This window comes from Condylura cristata, unplaced genomic scaffold (assembly GCF_000260355.1).
Source record: "Condylura cristata isolate star-nosed mole 26May11 unplaced genomic scaffold, ConCri1.0 scaffold00009, whole genome shotgun sequence".
NCBI classification, from domain to species: Eukaryota; Metazoa; Chordata; class Mammalia; order Eulipotyphla; family Talpidae; genus Condylura; species Condylura cristata.
Window position 1 is genome coordinate 6,768,187 of NW_004567110.1, and position 18,890 is coordinate 6,787,076.

At 44.8% G+C, this 18,890-nt stretch overlaps 1 protein-coding gene across 2 annotated transcripts in view; it reads left to right on the plus strand.

Annotated features, from left to right (window-relative positions):
* ADCY8 (adenylate cyclase 8 (brain)) overlaps positions 1 to 18,890 on the plus strand; it is a 157,334-nt gene that overhangs the window by 60,853 nt on the left and 77,591 nt on the right. For both annotated transcript variants that reach the window (XM_004679589.1, XM_004679590.2), the window contains exons 3-6: positions 1,451 to 1,581; positions 6,648 to 6,759; positions 10,082 to 10,209; positions 16,348 to 16,506. In XM_004679589.1, coding sequence (XP_004679646.1) covers positions 1,451 to 1,581; positions 6,648 to 6,759; positions 10,082 to 10,209; positions 16,348 to 16,506 — 530 coding nt within the window. The remainder of the gene's footprint in view (positions 1 to 1,450; positions 1,582 to 6,647; positions 6,760 to 10,081; positions 10,210 to 16,347; positions 16,507 to 18,890) is intronic.

Sequence of the window (18,890 nt, forward strand, 5' to 3'; positions counted from 1 at the left end):
CAAGACTCCCCAAGTCCCTGAGTCAATTCAAAGCCAGAGTAGCAAGAAACCCTAGTTCCCAGAGGCTCCCCACTCTGGGAGTCCGGTTCATGTCATACTGGGACCTGTAGTTCAAGGTGGTTGCCTGTGGGACCAGTTGTTACGATGCCTCCCCTTTATGGGTGTCTAATAATGGCAGGCTTGAGGACTGCTATCACGTCGTCCTGAAAGAATCTAGTTAGCAAATAATCCTCGACCGTCTTGTATTGGGGCCATGTCAGCCACCGTAGGGGGATAGATGTTACCATTCATCTGTCACGCGCTTGTTTCAGAGCTGTAGGTTTAGCACAGACTATTTTCAGGCACTGATTCCATGCAGGTGGTGGTGAGAGCCTAGTCCCGGTAGCCATTTCACCTCTCACCTGGACCACCACAGGAGCTTCCTCAACTCATCTCCCTGCCTCCACCTATCCCCACTTCCCCTCAATTCATTCTTCACACCACAGTCAGGACGACCTTTTAAAATGCAAACCAGGGCCCTCCCTGGTGGCTCAGTGGGTTAGGACGCAGCACACTGCAAACGAGCCTCAGTTGCTTCAGTGTGAGTTTGATCCCCGGCCCCGGAGGTGACCCATATGGTGCAGCAGACCTGTCTCGCCTGCTGCTCCCCTCAGCAGTGTACTTAATCAGTCTGCTTGTTCTGCTCCCTACTCTATCTCTGGTGAATCCTCTCACTGCACCTATACCCCAATTCTGTGTGCATAAATAAATAAATCTTTAAAAAATATATAATTTAAACCAGTTTATGGCTCTTCAGTTTAGCATCTCCTAGTGGCTTCTAGTATAGTTGGTATTAAGCATCTTAGCAGATCCACGAGACCTGTCTACACTTCTAGCCACACCCCGCCATCACCAGCCTCAGTCACAACATTGCTTTTTTTCTGATTTTCTTTTTCTTTCTTTCTTTTTTTTTTTTTTTTCATCAGGATCAGGACCTTGGCACTTGCTCCTTCCAATTCCTGGAGCTCTTTTCTCCTTGCATTACACAGGTTGGCTCATTTCAAATATTCAGGCATTAGTTTAAATATCTGATCTTTGGAATGAAGTCAAATTATTCCTCAGCCTCAATGTGCATCGTCATCAACTATCGTACCCTCTGATCATGGTCTGTCCTTGCACAGCATTTGTGACACTTTGGAAATGTGGATGAGTTTATTTGGACCTGTGATATTGCTAGCACATGCCCTACTAGAATGTAGGATCCCTTCCATTTGGCTTACCACTGAACACCCAATGCCCACACAGTGCCTGGCAAATAACGAGTACTCAGTAGAAACTAGTCATGTTCAGAGAATGTAATGAAATTAAGTTTCTCAAGAAGTTCAACCAGTAACCCATGATTTCCAACCTTCCACTCACCCACCTCCATGGCTAGACTAACAGGACTTCCCTCTTCATTGCTTGGTTCCAGGAACGCCTTGTGCTGTCTGTGCTCCCCCGATTTGTCGTCCTAGAAATGATCAATGACATGACCAATGTGGAAGACGAGCACCTGCAGCACCAGTTCCATCGGATCTACATCCATCGCTATGAGAATGTCAGGTGAGAATGTCTGCCAAGGGTAAACTTCCCAAATGCCTCTTCCACTTGTCTCCTTCCAAGACTCCCCAAGTCCCTGAGTCAAATCAAAGCCAGAGAGGCAAGAGCCCCTGGTTCCCAGAGGCTCCCCACTCAGGGAGTCCAGTCCATGGCATACTGGGACCTGTAGTTCAAGGTGGCCCCCGATACTCCTGTGTGTGCTGTCTCATGGCCAGGGCTTCTGGCTGCCCAAATGTCAGTGCCTTTCTTCATTTGGTTGATTAATTCATTAGCTAGTGATTATTCCACAGAGAGTTCTACATTTCCAAATTGAGACTCAAGAAGAGTGTCAGAAAAGATGCAATCAGACGGAGCATGTTGAATTATTGCCTGGCTCGGCTGCAGTAGGCTTCTCTGCTCCTATATTTCAAGTAGGAAACACAAAAGCCTGTTACACAATGATTAGAAAAGTCATTGGATTGCAATCTGGTGGTCTTGGATGATCACATAGATCTTTTTATGGTCCTCATAAATGTCTTTAAAACATTACCACAAAAACTCCAGTTTCTCTTTCCTTTGAAAACATTTCTGGTCACTAACCCATCTATCCCTACGCACCCCCATTCATTCATTCATCTACACATGTATGTACCCTCCATTCTGTGACTCACATGCACCCACCCACCTACCCACAAATCCATCAGCCCATCATCCATCCATCCATTCATGTACCTGCCATTCTTCCATTCACTCTTTCATCCATCACCGCCCTCTCTGAACCCAGCACTAGACAGCTGGTGTGTAATGAAAATCAGAGGATGGCTTCTTAGTAAGGTAGATCAGCTTTATAAGCTCAGTTCTACCTTTTTCTTGTGTTTGACCTTGGGCAATTTGCTTACCTGGATCTTATAACTCTTCTAAAAGGGGCATTTTAATAACCACCTTGCAGGGTCTTGTGTAGATTATTCTGTTTTATATATCTAGAACACCGGACAGAAGTGGCCCTATAGAAGAGTTGTTTCAGTCATGCTCCTAGTAGCAAGTCCAAAAGGAACCCAATCCTTGCTGATTTAAAGGTGATGTTTTTAAAAAGCTACATGGTAGTTCACAGAGTAAGTGGGAAAGGACAGGGCAGCAAGCAGGCTCAGGAAATGGGCCAGAACAAAGCCAAAGTCACAGCAGAGCACTAGGCCAGAGGGACACTGTTGCCACTGTTTCTGAAGAACCCCTTGCTGTCTGCCAGTGCCAGCCTGGACACAGCTGTCACCTGGGCAGCCCTGCTCCAGCCCCAGGATTTGGATGCGCCTGCTTTGCCCTGCCCCCTTTCTTTCCCCATGCTGCTTTGCATCTCCAGTTGAAGCCCAGACAGATGTGTCTAATTGGCAAAGCCTCGTCCTCCATCAGCAGTGACTAGAAAGCAAATATCTAACATCTTTAGCTTGCACAATGGAATCATAGCTCCCTCCCACCAGATATCATAGAACGGAAAATTCCCAAAGTAGGGAGCAAATCCATACACTGAGCAGCTCTAAAAATGACCAAGAGGCGCTTTTAATTCCTCTTCTCACTTCGGTGGGAGGGAAGAATAACTTTTCCCTTTGGCCGGTATCCCGGGTGTCTTTTTGGCTTGCCACTAGGAACACGTTTGAAAGCACATTAGAGACGGCCACTGTAACACTGGGTGTTGAAACAGGTGTTTCAGTTTCAGTGTATTCCTGTTCAGGGTCTCCTCCAAAACTTGAACTGCGCTGGTTTTGGATGCTCGGGTTTGCAAAGTAGCCCTTTGTTCCACAGCAGTTCCCACAAAAGATGTCCTCCAGATCTAGGGCGATAAGAGCTCCCCCATGCCAGCTTGAGAACAGCAGCTACTTCTTATTGACATGGAGACAGAGACTGAGATATACATTACCATGAAATTGCCCATCACCGTAGTAAAAGGAGGGGGTGGGAATCAGCTAGAAAACACCAAGCTTGCCAACTATGCCTGTCAGGGAGTCTTACATTCGATAAGCAACACATTTGGCTTCCTTTCTGCACTAACCGATCTTCCGCGCTTTTAGTCTGGATCAACTGGAGTTCCTTCTGCCTCTTCCATCATGCTCATCTATTTTAAACAATCCAGCGGAGAGTTGTGCTTGAGACCTTTTTTCAGAGGCTCACACCACACTAAATTAAAATCAAGTTTGCTGTCCTACATTTCTGTGTCCTCAGCTGGCGGCAACGCCAGCCGTTTCTAATGGGAGAAGAATCTACATAGAAACCGCTGCGCACAGACCTCCCCCTATTCACAGAGGCAGCCGTGGCGAGATGCCCACCGCGCCCGCTGGCACTGGGAAGATGAACTCCACCGGGGCAGGAGGGGGCCTCTCCCGTCCGCTGCGAAGCTGCTTTTGCTGCTGCTAAAATAAGACCTGAGATGCCAAACGCAGCCCCGAGCCCAGGCCTGAGAGCAGACCTGCTGCCGTGCCCATACCCTGACCCCAGACCACACTGCTGACGCGGAGGGGGCATTTCTGAGATTCTTTCCGATCCTGGCTCTCTCTAAGGCAGCTGGTCCAGTTCTGCCGCTCTCTGCTGCTTGCGGCTGTGGGCCTGCTCTGTGAGCCTACCCAAAACACAGTCTGCCGCAGACTTCTAATTACATTTCACACAGTTCACTGCCTCCTGCAGTACGGGGTGGGGTAAGGGTGCCCAGCTTGTCGGCCATTCAGGGTTCTCATCCTGGACCACTTCTTTTCCCCCAAATTGTGTTTACTGAAATAAAATAGTTCTGTATCTTAGTGTCTGCTCCGGGTTATAGGTTCTAACCTTTACAGACGTCTGCCTTCACACTCTGCCCCCCATCAGTACCCCCAAAATCCTCCACCATTTTCCATTCCCTCCCTGACTTCCATCTTGCCACCTCCCCTTCTGGTTGCTTCACTTTTGCAGTCACATGTTAATAGTTTATTGTTGGATTGGTTCTGATTAACCTGTTATTGTTTTTCTCCATATTGCTCATGTGAGTGCGTCCAGCCTGCATTTGGCTTTCTCCTTCTGACTTATTTCACTCAGCATTATCCTTTACAGCTTTATCCATGTTGCAAGGGGCAGGACTTCATCCTTTTGTATCGCTGAGTAGTATTCCATCATTATACACACTGCATTTTTCTGTCCTTGGGCACTGAGGCTGTTTCTGTAAATTAGTGTATATGCCTTTGAATTAATGTTTGTACATTCTTTGGGTAGCTTTCTAGGGGTGGAGTTGCTGGGTCATATGGTAGTCACTTTACATGTTTTGAGAACATTCTATTCAAAACCAATTTCTATGAGCTGCTACCCTTGTGATACTTGATGTCTTTTCACCTTTCTGGGTCTCAATTTCCAAGTCTGAGCTGTTTGGGGTGGACAAAAACCTTTGGACTTGCATTGCTTCAGCTGTGCACATCTGAGTCAGCTCCCCATTTGTTTGGAGATCATAATAGTCCTTGCCTGATAGATCCTTATGAGGAATAATATATAGACAACTCTCAGGACAGTGTTGAGTACACAGTGGATACCAAATGTTGCTGCATCAATAATTAGGAATGTTTTCAAGATAACACATAAACCAATTAATGATCATACATCTTTCCACCCCTCCTAGTGAGTTCATGAATGAGTTTAGGGGAAGGTTTAAACTCCCTGAAGTAAGCTGCAAAGTTTTGAATAATAGTACATTTTTTCAGAGAGGGAAAAATATTGCCTACATCAGATTCTTAAAGGGTGTATTGTGGAGATAAAGTTAAGGCCCAATGCCCTCCCTGGTGGCGCAGCAGGTTAAAGCACAGCACTAAGAAGCTGGGGCCACTTCCGCATGAGATGGATCCCCGCCTGCCCCGGAGGTGACCACATGGGGTGGCAGACCTCTCCTGACCCGCCCACTGCTCCCCTCAGCAGTGTACTTCGTAGATCTGCCTGTTCTGTTCCCCACTCTGTCTCTGGTGAGGCCTCTCGCTGCCCCTGAGCCTCTGGCCTGTACCCCAGTTCTGTATGCACAAATAAATAAATCTTTAAAAAAAAAAAAAGTTAAGGCCCAATGAATTCCAGGGCACCCAACATAAGCCAACATGCATGCCAATATCTACTAGCCACTTAGCCAATTTCATCAAAAACTTAAGTCACACAGAAGGTAAGTCTCACTAAGAAAAATAACCAAAGATTTTGCTAGCCATTTTAGAGATGCTAAAATCTGTAAATCAAGAGAACATGGTACCACTTTGGGGAACCATCCTTCCTTGCAGAGGCACCCCACTCTTGCCTCTGCCATGGTCTTAAGGTGGGCTGGAGCAGTGCCCACCAATCAGTGCTCACGGGCCATCCCAACTCTGCAACATCCAGCTGTGCAACACTGGCAAGCCCTCTCTGAGCCTGTTTGCTCCTCTCCACACGGAGAGCTCAGGGCCTTCCCTCGGGGTGGGGGGGCTGAGAGGACACTCGTAGACACCTGACATATAGAGTCTTCATACTTTCTTCTCTCCCATGCCAAGCCATGTGCATAGAATAAAGCTCAACCAGCTGAAATCCTTAGTAAAGTGAGCTATTAGGTAATCAGCTATTCTATCTGAGTTCTCTCAGCTTTGCTACTGGAGCCATCATTTTTGAAAACTGTCTATTTGCCAGCCATTCTGGGTGGAGCACATGTCTCTGGGCCTCGAGAGCGGCTGTGTTCTCCCTTACAGCCCCATCTCTGCTGTGCTCTGTGTTTGTGTCTTGTGCATGGCTGTTCATGGTGAAAATACAGCGGTCGTTCATAAGCTTCATTTTGCTTCCCACTCTAAATTGATGTGCCCTGACCGACAAATTCCCGTTTAGGTGTTGGCATTTGCCCACACTCCACAGCCTGGCACAGGAAGAAGGGCTTTCCATTGCCCCCTTGTCCTTCCTGAACTCCTGGGTGGATTCACACTGCTGAGATGTTTGTTAAAAAAATATTAAGACATTCCTCAGGATACCATGACAGGCAGGACTGCCACCTCAGACCACAGTTGATTTATTTGGATGATGTTGCTATGTCTCCTGGATTAAAATATTAATACACTCTCTCCCTACCCCCCTTCCTTGTTGTCTAGTATTCTTTTTGCAGATGTTAAAGGCTTTACCAACCTCTCCACGACCTTGTCTGCTCAGGAGCTGGTCAGGATGCTCAACGAGCTCTTTGCCAGATTTGATCGACTGGCCCATGTGAGTTGAATTTAATTCCCTCTTCGTCTTCTGCAGAGTGAGGGCTGCATGAGGAATTAGGGAAGAGGGAGACTTGGCCACAGCCACCAATGCAGTTATCTTTCTGAGGCTTGGCTCCTTGTATGGATCCTTGCCCCTGACACATTCTGGGGAACAGCGTCAGCTGTTTACCGGTCTCTGATGGGTGGTGTGTCAGAGCCATCTTCCCAGTTGAGAGACAGCTGACTGAGAGGCAATTTGACCAAAGGCCTCTGACATGCTGTCGGCACCCCCCACCCCCTTAGGCCCCACCCCCCGCCGCCCGCCCTGCCCTTGACTGGTGCCATCCAACTACAGCCTCGGTGCGGGTTCCTCAGCCTTGGTCCCTGCAGTTTCCCAGCCAACTGACTAGCCAGAATGAACCAGGCAGTTCCAAAAACAAGGAACCTACTGGCCCATCCCACCACGCTTTTGTTTGACCTAACTTAAGCACCTCGCTGTTAGCCAACAACACTACCTTTATTTGTCAGCTGACTTGATCAGAGCTGAAAAAGAGCACAGGATAAGGAAGATGGACATTTGCTGTCCAAACACAGATTCCTAGTCCTGAAGTCCCTCCTGTGGAGGGTGTCACTGACTCCCACCCCCACCCCACAGCCAGCTGTGCGCCCCGCGCCAAGGCCTTCATGGGAATATAAGAGAAACTGCAGGTGAATGGATCCTGTTCACCCCTGGAACAAGGAAACCCACTTTTCAATGTTTTCACCCCCATCTTCGATGTGTCACTGAAGCAGTTGGGTCACAGACTCAGCTTCTGTGCTAACGGGGGTTGGATTTGCCCCTTGTGGCAAAGTTTGGCCTCAACATTCAGGATTTGGTAGTGATCTCTAACTGCCCCGCCGTTATTCTTTGCTTTAGATTTTGCTTTCAATGGTGTTGCGCGGGGCAGGAGCCCCCACCCCATCAATGCACACGCGTGACTAACACTGCGTATTCACACGCAGGAGAAACGTTCAAGCCTCCTGTCAATGTCCCTCTAAGAGATCGAACCCCTCAGCACTGTGTGGTTCAGGCTTCTTGGAGTAGAGCATTTGGAGCCTTGGCAAACCGTGGGGACTTTCAGGCCTTGGGCTTCCCCCTCCCCCACCCAGAGAATCTGCCTTGAAGATTCTAAAGCTGTAGATCAAAGAACGTACTTATTGTTGTACACTATGCAACACCATAGCTTAAACCTTGTTTGCAATTGCTGGAATTTTGAAGCAACCTTAACCATGGCTATGAGGAATACAGCCGACAGGATATACTGCTAGTCAACCAGTGAAGGAGAATCCATTATTTGTGTGCTGACATAGAATTCCATGACATCTTGGTACACAAGGGAATCATGAGTCAGACCTGTAACTTGTATGATAAGTATGTGGCTCACAAGCATGTACTAAACAAGGTGCTAAACACTAAAATAGACTTCACAGCAACTGTGTGACTTCACAGCAGTCTCTGGGGAGCCGGAGGCCAGGCCCTGGGGTGCCCTCCTGAGGGCAGGACTACCGGGCATGCTGACCTGTCGGCAGCGCCATTCACACGGTCCCTGTGTTATCTATCGTTATGATTAGATTATAATAATTACAATCTAAAGCCTATGATTTAGAGTGGTAGGTAAAAATACTGTAAGAATTGGCATGATTTCTAATGTCACTTTTCTGAAGCAGATGACGGGCCCGGTGGGTTTTGGTCGGACAGTCTTCATTTTTATTGATTTTTTTTTTTCTGACTGCAAAAGCAATGATTATTCATTATATAAAATTCCAACAGGAAAGATACAGAGAATTCAGAAAATGTTCATCTCTCTAATCTTACACTCTCCACTTATAAATCTATCTTTGACAATTTGGTGCTTCTGCCTCCTACTTTTTATCTATGACCTACACAGAGTTTCATAAATTCTCTGGATTTTCCCAAACTTTTTATATCAAACCCATCAGGATGGAAGGAGAGAGTAATATGCAAACTGACTTAATACAATTTGCAAGAAGATTCTCACCCTACTTTGTTTTGTTGCAACATTTCTTTATTCAAGGCAACCTGGCTTCTTTAAGTAGAGATTTCCTTTAAAAAAAAAAAAAAAACCTTTAATGAGTTACCATTATTTGACACCCTTGATAATACGTTGACAATAAAGGATTTCTCCCCTCACGTGTGGTGACTATACTTCTCCCACCATCAAAGAACCCTATAGTTCTCCACCATAACTTGAGCTTTGCAAAGCAGTTTCTGGCAAAAAAAAAAAAAAAAAACTTATTGGTGTATTACTGTCAAGTGACCTGACATCTCATAGGAACTGATCAGAAAAATAAAATGTGTCTGCAAATTGACAGAACTTGACAGATAAGAAGACAGTTCTTTCATCTATACAGAGATAGATACACATTTACATTTCAGATAGACAGACAGACACCATTATTTAGAGCCCAGTTTTCCACGTTTGTGTAGTCCTCGGCCAGCCATCTCGGCCCCTTTGCTGAAACAGCCAGGAGTTGTCTTTCCTCTCAACCCTGCAGCGTCTGGCCTCTGCCCAGGCACACAGAAGTGTGCACTGTGTCCTTGGGCTGCACCTCTGTGAAACATGGTAAACACCACAGCCTCAGACCACGAACCCCCTGGCAACTGACAGCATCCTGCTTCTCACCTGTGAAGTGGGAAGGAAAACGGTCCCAGCCATATCAGTTTGCCGTGAGGCGAGTCTGCAAACACCTGGGTGCACAGGGGTTGCTGGGAGACGTGGGGACAGGGGCATCATCGGCCTTAGCAGCAGTGCCCAAGTGAGTTTGTCTGCAGGAGCAGCAGTGACTTAATCCATGAATAAGAGCCTCTCTAAGACCTGGCCAGCCTACCTACCTGAGAAGGGCGTAAAATGGATTTGAAACGGTACGAAGCCCCAAGTGACTTACATTCTATCATGCTTGTTGAACTAAAGGCTGCTAAAAACAGTTAACTCAGAGGCGTGTTCTAGAGAGGGACATCAATGGGGAAGGACCTGCGTGTCCGTGCTGGCTGGGCCATGAGGTCTGTCCACGTGGTAGGTATTCAGATCAGAGCTAGTGGTGGCAGCGCCAGCAGCTGACCGTCCATGTGTCCAGCTCACTGTTCCCAGCTTGCCCAGAACTCCAGTCCACCAGGGAGCCCTTCAAGCTGCCCTCCTAGTGTCCCAGGAGGACAAGAGCAGCCCAGGCGCCCTGAACCCCACAGTGCAGAGCACCCAGCCTCTCTTTCCCAAGCCTTTCAGAAGCTCTTTTCTACCTGCTGGCTTGGCTCTTACCTGGCCCCTTGATTCTGTCCCTTCCAGGAGCATCACTGCCTTCGCATTAAAATCCTGGGGGACTGTTACTACTGTGTGTCCGGGCTGCCAGAGCCCCGCCAGGACCACGCCCACTGCTGCGTGGAGATGGGCCTCAGCATGATCAAAACCATCAGGTAATCTGGGGTCTGCTCCTTGACACGGTGCTGTCAGCATGCATGATGAGAAGAACCAACCACCCCATCTACCTTTTTGGGGAATCATGTGTATTTTAAAAGGTAAAAGCCCTTACTGGTTTCACAGAAGCTGCAGGTCTGGTAGTTCTCCCATTTGAACCAGTGAGCTGTGAGCTCTTTTCTTTTCCAGTTAGACTTCACTTTCCATTGTACGTGCAACCAGTTTGCATCACCTGCTTCTGTAAGGGGAGTCAGCAAGGAAGGTGATGAGCTCAGGGCTTGCTTGCAGGGAGGTTACAGAGCAGTGGGAGAGATGAACATGTAGACAATGTCACTGTGGTTCAATACATGGAGATAGGGCCTCCCTAGTAGAGAGGGGGTTAAGTCTCAGCACTAAGAAGCTATCACCAGCCTCTATGATGTAAGTTCGATCCCTGGCTAAGAAGCTGACTCACATGGTGCAGCAGACCTCTCCTGTCTCCCCTGTGCTCCCCTCAGCAGTGCATTTCAGTAGATCCACCTGTTCTGCCAACTCATGAAATGAGTGTCAGAATGAGCGAGCCCATCTGGAATCATACAGCTCAGAGCCATTGGCATTAACCACTATATATCCTGCCTTCCACTCCAGATTTCTACGATTGCTTTGATGCCTGAAATCAGCTATTAATACCCAAAAGATAACTTAGGAAATCTTCCGTACATGCCTAATAAATTCATAGAACTGATAGTGGAGGTGGGAGTGAGTTAGTAAATATCCGATAACATGATAACAAGCTTTAATCAAGACAACCTCATCATAGATTCATTCCATGAAAACTATTTGATTTTAGAAACATAAGATCAGCTAAATGAATGGTTAAAAAAAAATGATTGAATGTAACTTATTTCTAATGAAGCATTAAATACCACCTTGTGCAAGTCTGTTCATAAAATTAAATTAATTAAACGAGGCTTAGATCATAGTTTCATTAACTAGATTGAAAAGGGCTCCAGGTGGCGTCTCTTCACATGCTCTGGGTCTATTTTTGGGGAGTCTTGAAAGCTGAGAAGATGCCAGAGTAGTGGTGGACTCTGTTCTATGTAATATCTTTATTAATTATCGACAAAAGCTTTCCTTGATGAATCTTAATGAAAATTGCAGGACCCAGTCTTTCCATGTAGTTACTGAAGAGTCACAGGATGCACCAGAATCCCAAGTAGGAAGTGGTCTTCCCCAGCTATTAATTGGAGCAAACGTCTTAACCTTTGGGACTCTGTGGCCCAGCCGGTATATGGCAGAACAAGGAGTAAGAAGCTCCAGTCACTTAACTTCTCTCCTTGCCCAAGCCCCAGCGCGCCTGCTAGCCACTGTCCTTTTCCCTTCTCTTCCTTCCTCCCTAGCTTCTTTGCTTCCTTTCTTGGTTTCTCCCTCCTCCACTTCTACTTCTCTCTGTCTCCTCTTCTCTTTCTCTCTCTCAGCCACTACATTATGCTGTAACATTCCTCCAGCAACATTTGTAAATCAATTCATTAAAAAAAAATGCTTTGAAGCATTAAAAGTGAAAGAAAAATGCTAAGATTCTTCATCTGTTTGCTGTCTAACTGTAGTATTCCTCTTTAGTAGTTTGATTAAAAGAAATAACATCTTTACTCTTTTGCGGGTTAATTATTAAATTAATGTCCCAGCTTGATACAGAGCTACAAAAAATAATGATAATTAAGAGGACTCTTCATTAGAAAAGAAACTTTAAGTGGAGGCCACCATGACAAATAAGAGGAGCTGTTCTACTTTCAAGCCAGATGTCGTGAATCCTCCTTCCCCCGCTGGTTATCCAAAGGCACCTATGGGTCCCCAGAGACTTTTGGGCGCATCTTAAGATGGCACAAGATTATAAAGAATAGAGTTTCTCAGCTTTGTCCGTTAATTTCATAAGTACTTTGAGCACCGAGCTCAACACTGCGCTGTGTGCTAGACATGTGGGCTGAAGGGGAACCCCCTACTTCCCAGAAGATCGGAGACTAAGGAGCAGAAAGAGAAGGTGCAACTGTTTATAATGGGTGTGTTCTACAGTTACTTTCCTTTTATTTTTTAAATGTGCTTTTTAAAAATTTATGCATGCATGCATGCAGAGCTGGGGCACAGGCCAGAGATTCAGGGGCAATGAGAGGCTTCACCAGAGGCAGAGTGGGGAGCAGAACAGGCAGATGGACAAAGTACATTGCTAAGTGGAGCAGTGGGCGGGTCAGGAAAGGTCTGCTGTGCCATCTGGGTCACCTCCCAGGCCAAAGATCGAACTCATACTGCAGTGGCTACAGCTAGCTTGCAGTGGTGTGTTCTAACCCATTGCACCACCAGAAAGGGCCCCAGTCACTTTCCTTTTATTTGCAGCTGAGGAGGCTCAGGGAAGCATCCCTAGTCTCTTCTTTGCAAGAACTGAGCAGGACTTGGAGCTCTGAGAAGAATTCTCTCCTTTTTTGCTCCAAGAATGATCTAAGATCTTCCATGTAAGACCTGATCTTGAAATACCCGGTGTGTGTCTGTGAGACTATGTAACCACTGAGTAGCCTTTCTAGAGGATCAATACCTGTCAATAAATCATTATTTTACATTTTTTTTACCCTCTTCTATTTAAGTCAAATCTTGGACATAACAAAAGAAAACAAAAATGCAGTAAATATTGTTGTCTTCTTATTATGGTTTTTGTTCTGTGAAAAAAATAATTAAAAATCTAAATGTCTTTTCATTAAGATGTTCCAGTGCATTCCCTCTGTATTGTTAATACCCTAATGGCATTAGCATGTTGTGCTATTTAATCATCCCTTGCAATTAATTGTCAAAGCACTTGAACATCCATTCTCTCCTTTGGGGCTCAGGATGGCTCCGTAAGTGTAGCAATCAGCTAGAGCATTATTTTACAACCATCAACACTCAGGGTCAGATTAAGCAATTTGCCCAGGATCAAAAACCAGGCTCCAAACTTCTGTTGCAAAAGTAGTGTGTGGTTAGTCCAAGAATCTTGCCTACTAGCTGTAGCCACAAGAAAATCCTTTTATGTCCCTGGACTATAGTTCCTTCACATCTCATCAATGACTACGTATTAGTTAGCATTTGCCAAACACTAATCTCAACTCTCTACATTTGTTGATTGATTTAATTCTGACATTATTATTCCCACTTCATCAGTGCAGAAATTGAGGCGTAGAGAAGTTAAGTAACTTGTTCATGAAATGAAATTAGAACAACTTCCTCTTGTTGAATTTTTTCAAATGGCCTCAGTTGTTTTCCTCACAAGTGGAGAAAGGCTACTATGTAGTCTTTACATTAAAAGTGAAAATTTTAAAAACGCTTGAAAACTGGAATCTTCACAGGGGACAAAAATTGTCTCATCCTTTCCAGCAAGAATTCATTCCAAAGTCCATAGCAATTTTCTGATATCTCATCTTATTTCCAACCCACTTATATCTTATATCTCAACCCACTTTAACTTGACTTTGTTTTAATGAGTTGTACAAGGAATCACTCGTTCATTAATTTATTCACAAATAGGAAGATCACATGTTTTTAAGTCTTACTGTAGCAAAGGCATGGACACTGAAGGCTGTTAAAGATATGAATTACTTAATATTACTCTTTAAAACTCTTCATTATGGTCCTCCCTGGTGGCGCAGCAGGTTAAAGCACAGCACTAAGAAGCTTAAGCCACTTCTGCATGAGTTCAATTCCCACCTGTCCCAGAGAATATCCACATGGCCTGGCAGACCTCTCCTGACCCGCCTACTGCTCCCCTCAGTAGTGTACTTCGTTGTTCTGCCTGTTCTGTACCCCACTCTGTCCCTGGTGAATCCTCTCACCCTCCACATCTCTGGCCTGTACCCCAATTCTGTATGAATAAATAAATCTTAAAAAAAAAAAAAAAAACTTCATTAAAGAGCCGAGCCATGTAGAAACATGAATGAATAGTGAGAATGGACACTCATTGATCCAGCAATCATCCATTCAATAAACATTTAGTGAGCATGCTTCAGCCTCAATGTAGTGTTAAGATGGGCATCTAACAGTAAGCTCTGCAAAATCCCCAACCTCCATGAGTTTAGAATCCAATAGGGGAGATAGATGAGAATACAGCACCGAGCTTTTCTCCCAAATGCTAATGGAATGCTGAGACAGCATGCTTCCCAGCATGCATAACACCCAAAATTCACCCTTAAAAATGAAGTAGGAGGTCTTAATTGAAGGAGGGAGGGAATGGACATCCACAGTAAGGAGCACAGGGTTCAGACAATGCCCTGTGGTTTGTTGGCTGGAGTCTAATGTGTGTATGAGAAATGAAAATAACTGCGGGTTCTGAATATTTCAATGCTTTATTTTTATCAAAGATCCACTATAAATTTGTCTATTAGTTATGTTGACATATTTATAAGCCTATACTATAAAACATATATGACATGTGGACTTTAAACGTTAGCAGTGAATGAAATAACACTTAAATGTGTGAATTTAATGACAGTAAAAAAAAAATCCTTCTGTTGTCACTTTATGTTAACAAGAACAGTGGGTTTGAACAGTGGACTCTTTCTTTCAAATCTTTATAGTTTGGTCCAGAAATGCAAAGGCCACGGTTCAGGTTCATTTCTTTTCCCACCTGGCTACAAGACTATTAGAACTGCATTTCTGGGTGCTCCTCTGTGTCCTACCTTGTCTTCTTCTAGGTCATGCAGGAGTTGTGTACAGTCTGGTCAGAAATTGTCTTCTTCTCTGAGTATTCTTACAAGCCCACATTGGAGGGCAGCACTTTTTTATATTTTAACAAATCGGCTCAAGCCCCACCCAACCACTTCCCTTGGAAGATTTTAAAACAGATTCATAAATGTTCAGCTCTGAGAATTTTGATAGATGACACAACTTGGTTGACAGCAATTTCCCTGAAGATCTGACAACATTTCCCAAACCCCATTTTCAGATTTCTCTCTTCAGGGCATGAATTTCTCATGAAAAGCAGTTATTTTCTCACTCCTTACACCATCTTTTCAGCTTGGATAAACCAATTAAGCTAGTTTGATTTTTGCCAGAAGGAATATTAACAGCGACCTGCTACCACAGAAAATCAGAGAATTTGAAACATTTGCCTTTTTTTGTCAAAGAAAAATAGATAGAACATCTTTAGGTTGGACAACTTTAAATATTTTGAAGTAAAGCAACCACTGAATGTCTACGTGGCAGCAGAGACTTTTCTAGTAACACTATTTCAAAGTATTCTACCATTTGAATTTCTTTCTATATAAATGGCATCATTTAGTTCATAAATTAAAATGGTTTGAAAAAATATAGAAATGAAGAAGAGATGTTTGGAACCAGGAAAACTCTGGTAGGAGAGTCCCCTCTTTACTCAAGCAGGTGTCTCCTTGCTCACAGTCAGAGGGTGTTCCCACATGAACCCTGTAAAGGTCACTAAGATCAACCCATATATCAAATTTTGGTAACACTTTTTGAAGGTAAAGAATAAAAGCTATGACTGTAAGTTATGGCACAAGTTGGCTCAGCCTGGGACGGGAACTCCCTACTTTGGAGACCACTGTTCTTAGTGGGAAAGAATCTGAAAGGGGAATGAGGGTGTGACAAGGTAACATCTTTGCTGATGGCAGCTATGCGGGAGGTCAGACAGTGACCCCAGGCTGATGATTGATGGTGATCTGTGTTGGTGGGAAGAATGGAAAAAAGAAAACAGAATAAAAATGTAAATATTAAGGCTGAAAACAGAGTGTGCAATGAGATGAGGGATGACTTGTCAACACCACGTTTATGTACTAATGAGAAAAAAAGATGCTCTTGCCATTCTCGGAGAGTGTCACAGAAAGAGCAAGTTTGGGAAGAAGCATGATAGAGGCCCTTAAAAGTTTAGATAGAAGACTATAGGAGTTTGAAGGAAGAAAAGAACACCCCAGTTATCAGAGAATCCATGCAACTTCTTGGAAGAGGTGGCACTTGAATGGGAAAGAGCTGAATTTCTGGAATGGGCAAGGCTGGACAGCTGCCAAGGCCAAGGATATCAGCTCTTGCCTGTAGTCTGTGGCTGTAGTCTGTGGCTGTAGTCTGTGGCTGTAGTCTGTGGCATCAATAATATGGAACACCTGTGTCTTTTCACTCCTCTGTGTCAATAGGTATGTGCGGTCAAGGACAAAGCATGATGTTGACATGCGGATTGGAATCCACTCAGGCTCAGTGCTATGTGGTGTGTTGGGCCTACGGAAGTGGCAGTTTGATGTCTGGTCTTGGGACGTGGATATTGCAAACAAACTGGAATCTGGAGGAATCCCCGGGTAAGCGAAAGCCAAGCCTTCTTGCTTAACCCTGTCATTTGTTCACCTTGTGGGGCTCCATGTCCCATGTGCCGAGCTCAGAGTTAGAGGTCCATGAGCAATTTATGAGAAGAAAGAACATAAAGGTATCCTTTTGGGGACAGGCAGCAAAGCTGGTGAGACAACACTCAGGTGTCTTGGTCTCAACCCTGCATTGGTTCTTAGACTTGACTTCATATTGGAATCGGCAGAGGAGATTTAAGAGGTGCTGGTGTCCAGACTCCATACCAATTCATATAAAGCAAAATCTATTTTAATTTCTTAAATTAATTCTCACAGGCAACCAATGTTCAGCCTACTGACCTTCTGTACGCCCTCAGTCTTCCTTAAAATTTTACATTTAGTCTCTAAATTTGAATGGCAAGACTAGTAAGTATAAAACACCCGAATTTACTAGTGGCCTAGAAAGGTTTGTTGAACCTTGATACTAACATTCTGTATGTTTATACAGATTAGGCTGAAGAAGATTTTGGATAGAGAATTGTGGACTTGTAGTGGCCTTCTATAGTGGACAAAAAAATACATAGATAGATTGATAGAAGAACAGATACTGGATGGATGAAAGGATGGATAGACGAATGGATGGATTGATGGACGGACGGACAAGCGGACTGAAAAAATAAGATCAAAGCACTTGAATATATTCCTTCCCCCACCCCCCAACACTGCCTTTAGTATCACAGTGCCCTGGTATCTGGTATACTCCCTTGCTAGTTATATGTAATATAAGACAGCATAACCTTTTGGGAAATAGACTACAAGAGATAGAATCAGAGAAATGAGGATTTCCACTCTGCCCTGTAGAAAGCAAGTCATTTTGGCAAGTCAGAGAGAACAGGTATAGCCCTGTCGTGTGATGTAAGTGCCACCTTGATTGCCATCACTGCATCTGCACCCCACCCAGCACTGTACTTATCTGAGCCTATGTTTCTCACTACAACAGGAACGGTGGTACTGTGCAGGGCATGGCACTCCTCCTGTATGAGGTTGTCTTATTGTCGGCCCAGTGGGCACTTCCCACCCCAGATACCTCTTCCGAGGGCCCTCCAAAACAAGGGGTATGAGCACTTTCTGCCATATGTCCCCATGTCAGTCATATATCTGTCTTCACAAGTTTGCCATGTTTGTTGAAAACTATGGCAAACCTGACAGGCCACTGGTAAGTCTCTTACATCCCTACCTTCTTGGAATTTTCCTGAAAGTAACTACCTTGTGACTTGAAACAATCCAGTCAGCTAATCCATCTGTGTATCCAGGCCTCTGTCTTAAAAGCATAGCCAAATACAAAATTGTCGTCTACTGAGTCTCCCATTGAAAACTTAAGACATAATGTTGATGGTGTGTAAGATATTGCTCCAATGTCTGCAAGCAAATTTAGCCAACATTCTTGATCAAACTAAGGAGCACAAGTTTGAGATACGTTTTTTTTACATATATCAGTTATAAAAATTAGAGCAAATTTCTGAATCCCTCTGCCTATTGCTGCTCTCTAATATTGGTTTGAAAACAGTCAACCTTAAAAAACTGGCTTCAAGGAGACAGGGCACATAAAGCTTTTGGTCTTCTGGCCAGCATGCCGCTCTTTGTAGGTAAACAGTGACCCCACCTGCAGAAACAAGGCAATTCAGACCCTGTCTGAATTCTGCATCCATCACTGTTTCTGCAGCCCACCCAGTATCCTCAATAGTCTGAGATTGTTTGAGTTTATATTTTTCAGCTTTTTTAAATGTGGCATTTCCCTTTCTCCCCAGTCAACAATCCACATAGGTATAAACTGGGCTTCCGTTTCCTTGTAATGAAAAAGTAAGCATGTAAATGTCAATGTGTATAGAGTACCTAACATGCACTAAAGCTGGCTAAGTACCTTGACTATAAAACATCATTTGATCTTAAGCCCGCCCCCTGTAATCAATATTAGCTTCCATTTCTAAGGAACTGAGGCTCAAAGAAATTAAACGTGCCAATAAACAGCTGTTAAGTGCTCACTACACATTATTGCCTCCCTTTGTCAAACTATCAGTTCTCTTTGCGCAGGATTGTCCTGTCATTGTGAAACTCCAGACCCACACTGTGTCCCCAGAACTAGCAGGATGCATGGAGCACAGGACAGAGGGAAGAAGGGAAGGGCACAGTGGTTGGTGGTCTACATTCCAGAGACATACAAAATTGAATTAAAACCCTTTCTTTGCATGGCCCTCCCTGGTGGCGCAGCGGGTTAGAGCACTGCACTGAGAAGCTTAAGCCACTTCCTCATGAGTTCTATCCCCGCCTGCCCCGGAGGAGATCCACATGGCGTGGCAGACCTCTCCTGGCCCGCCCACTGCTTCCCTCAGCAGTGTGCTTCA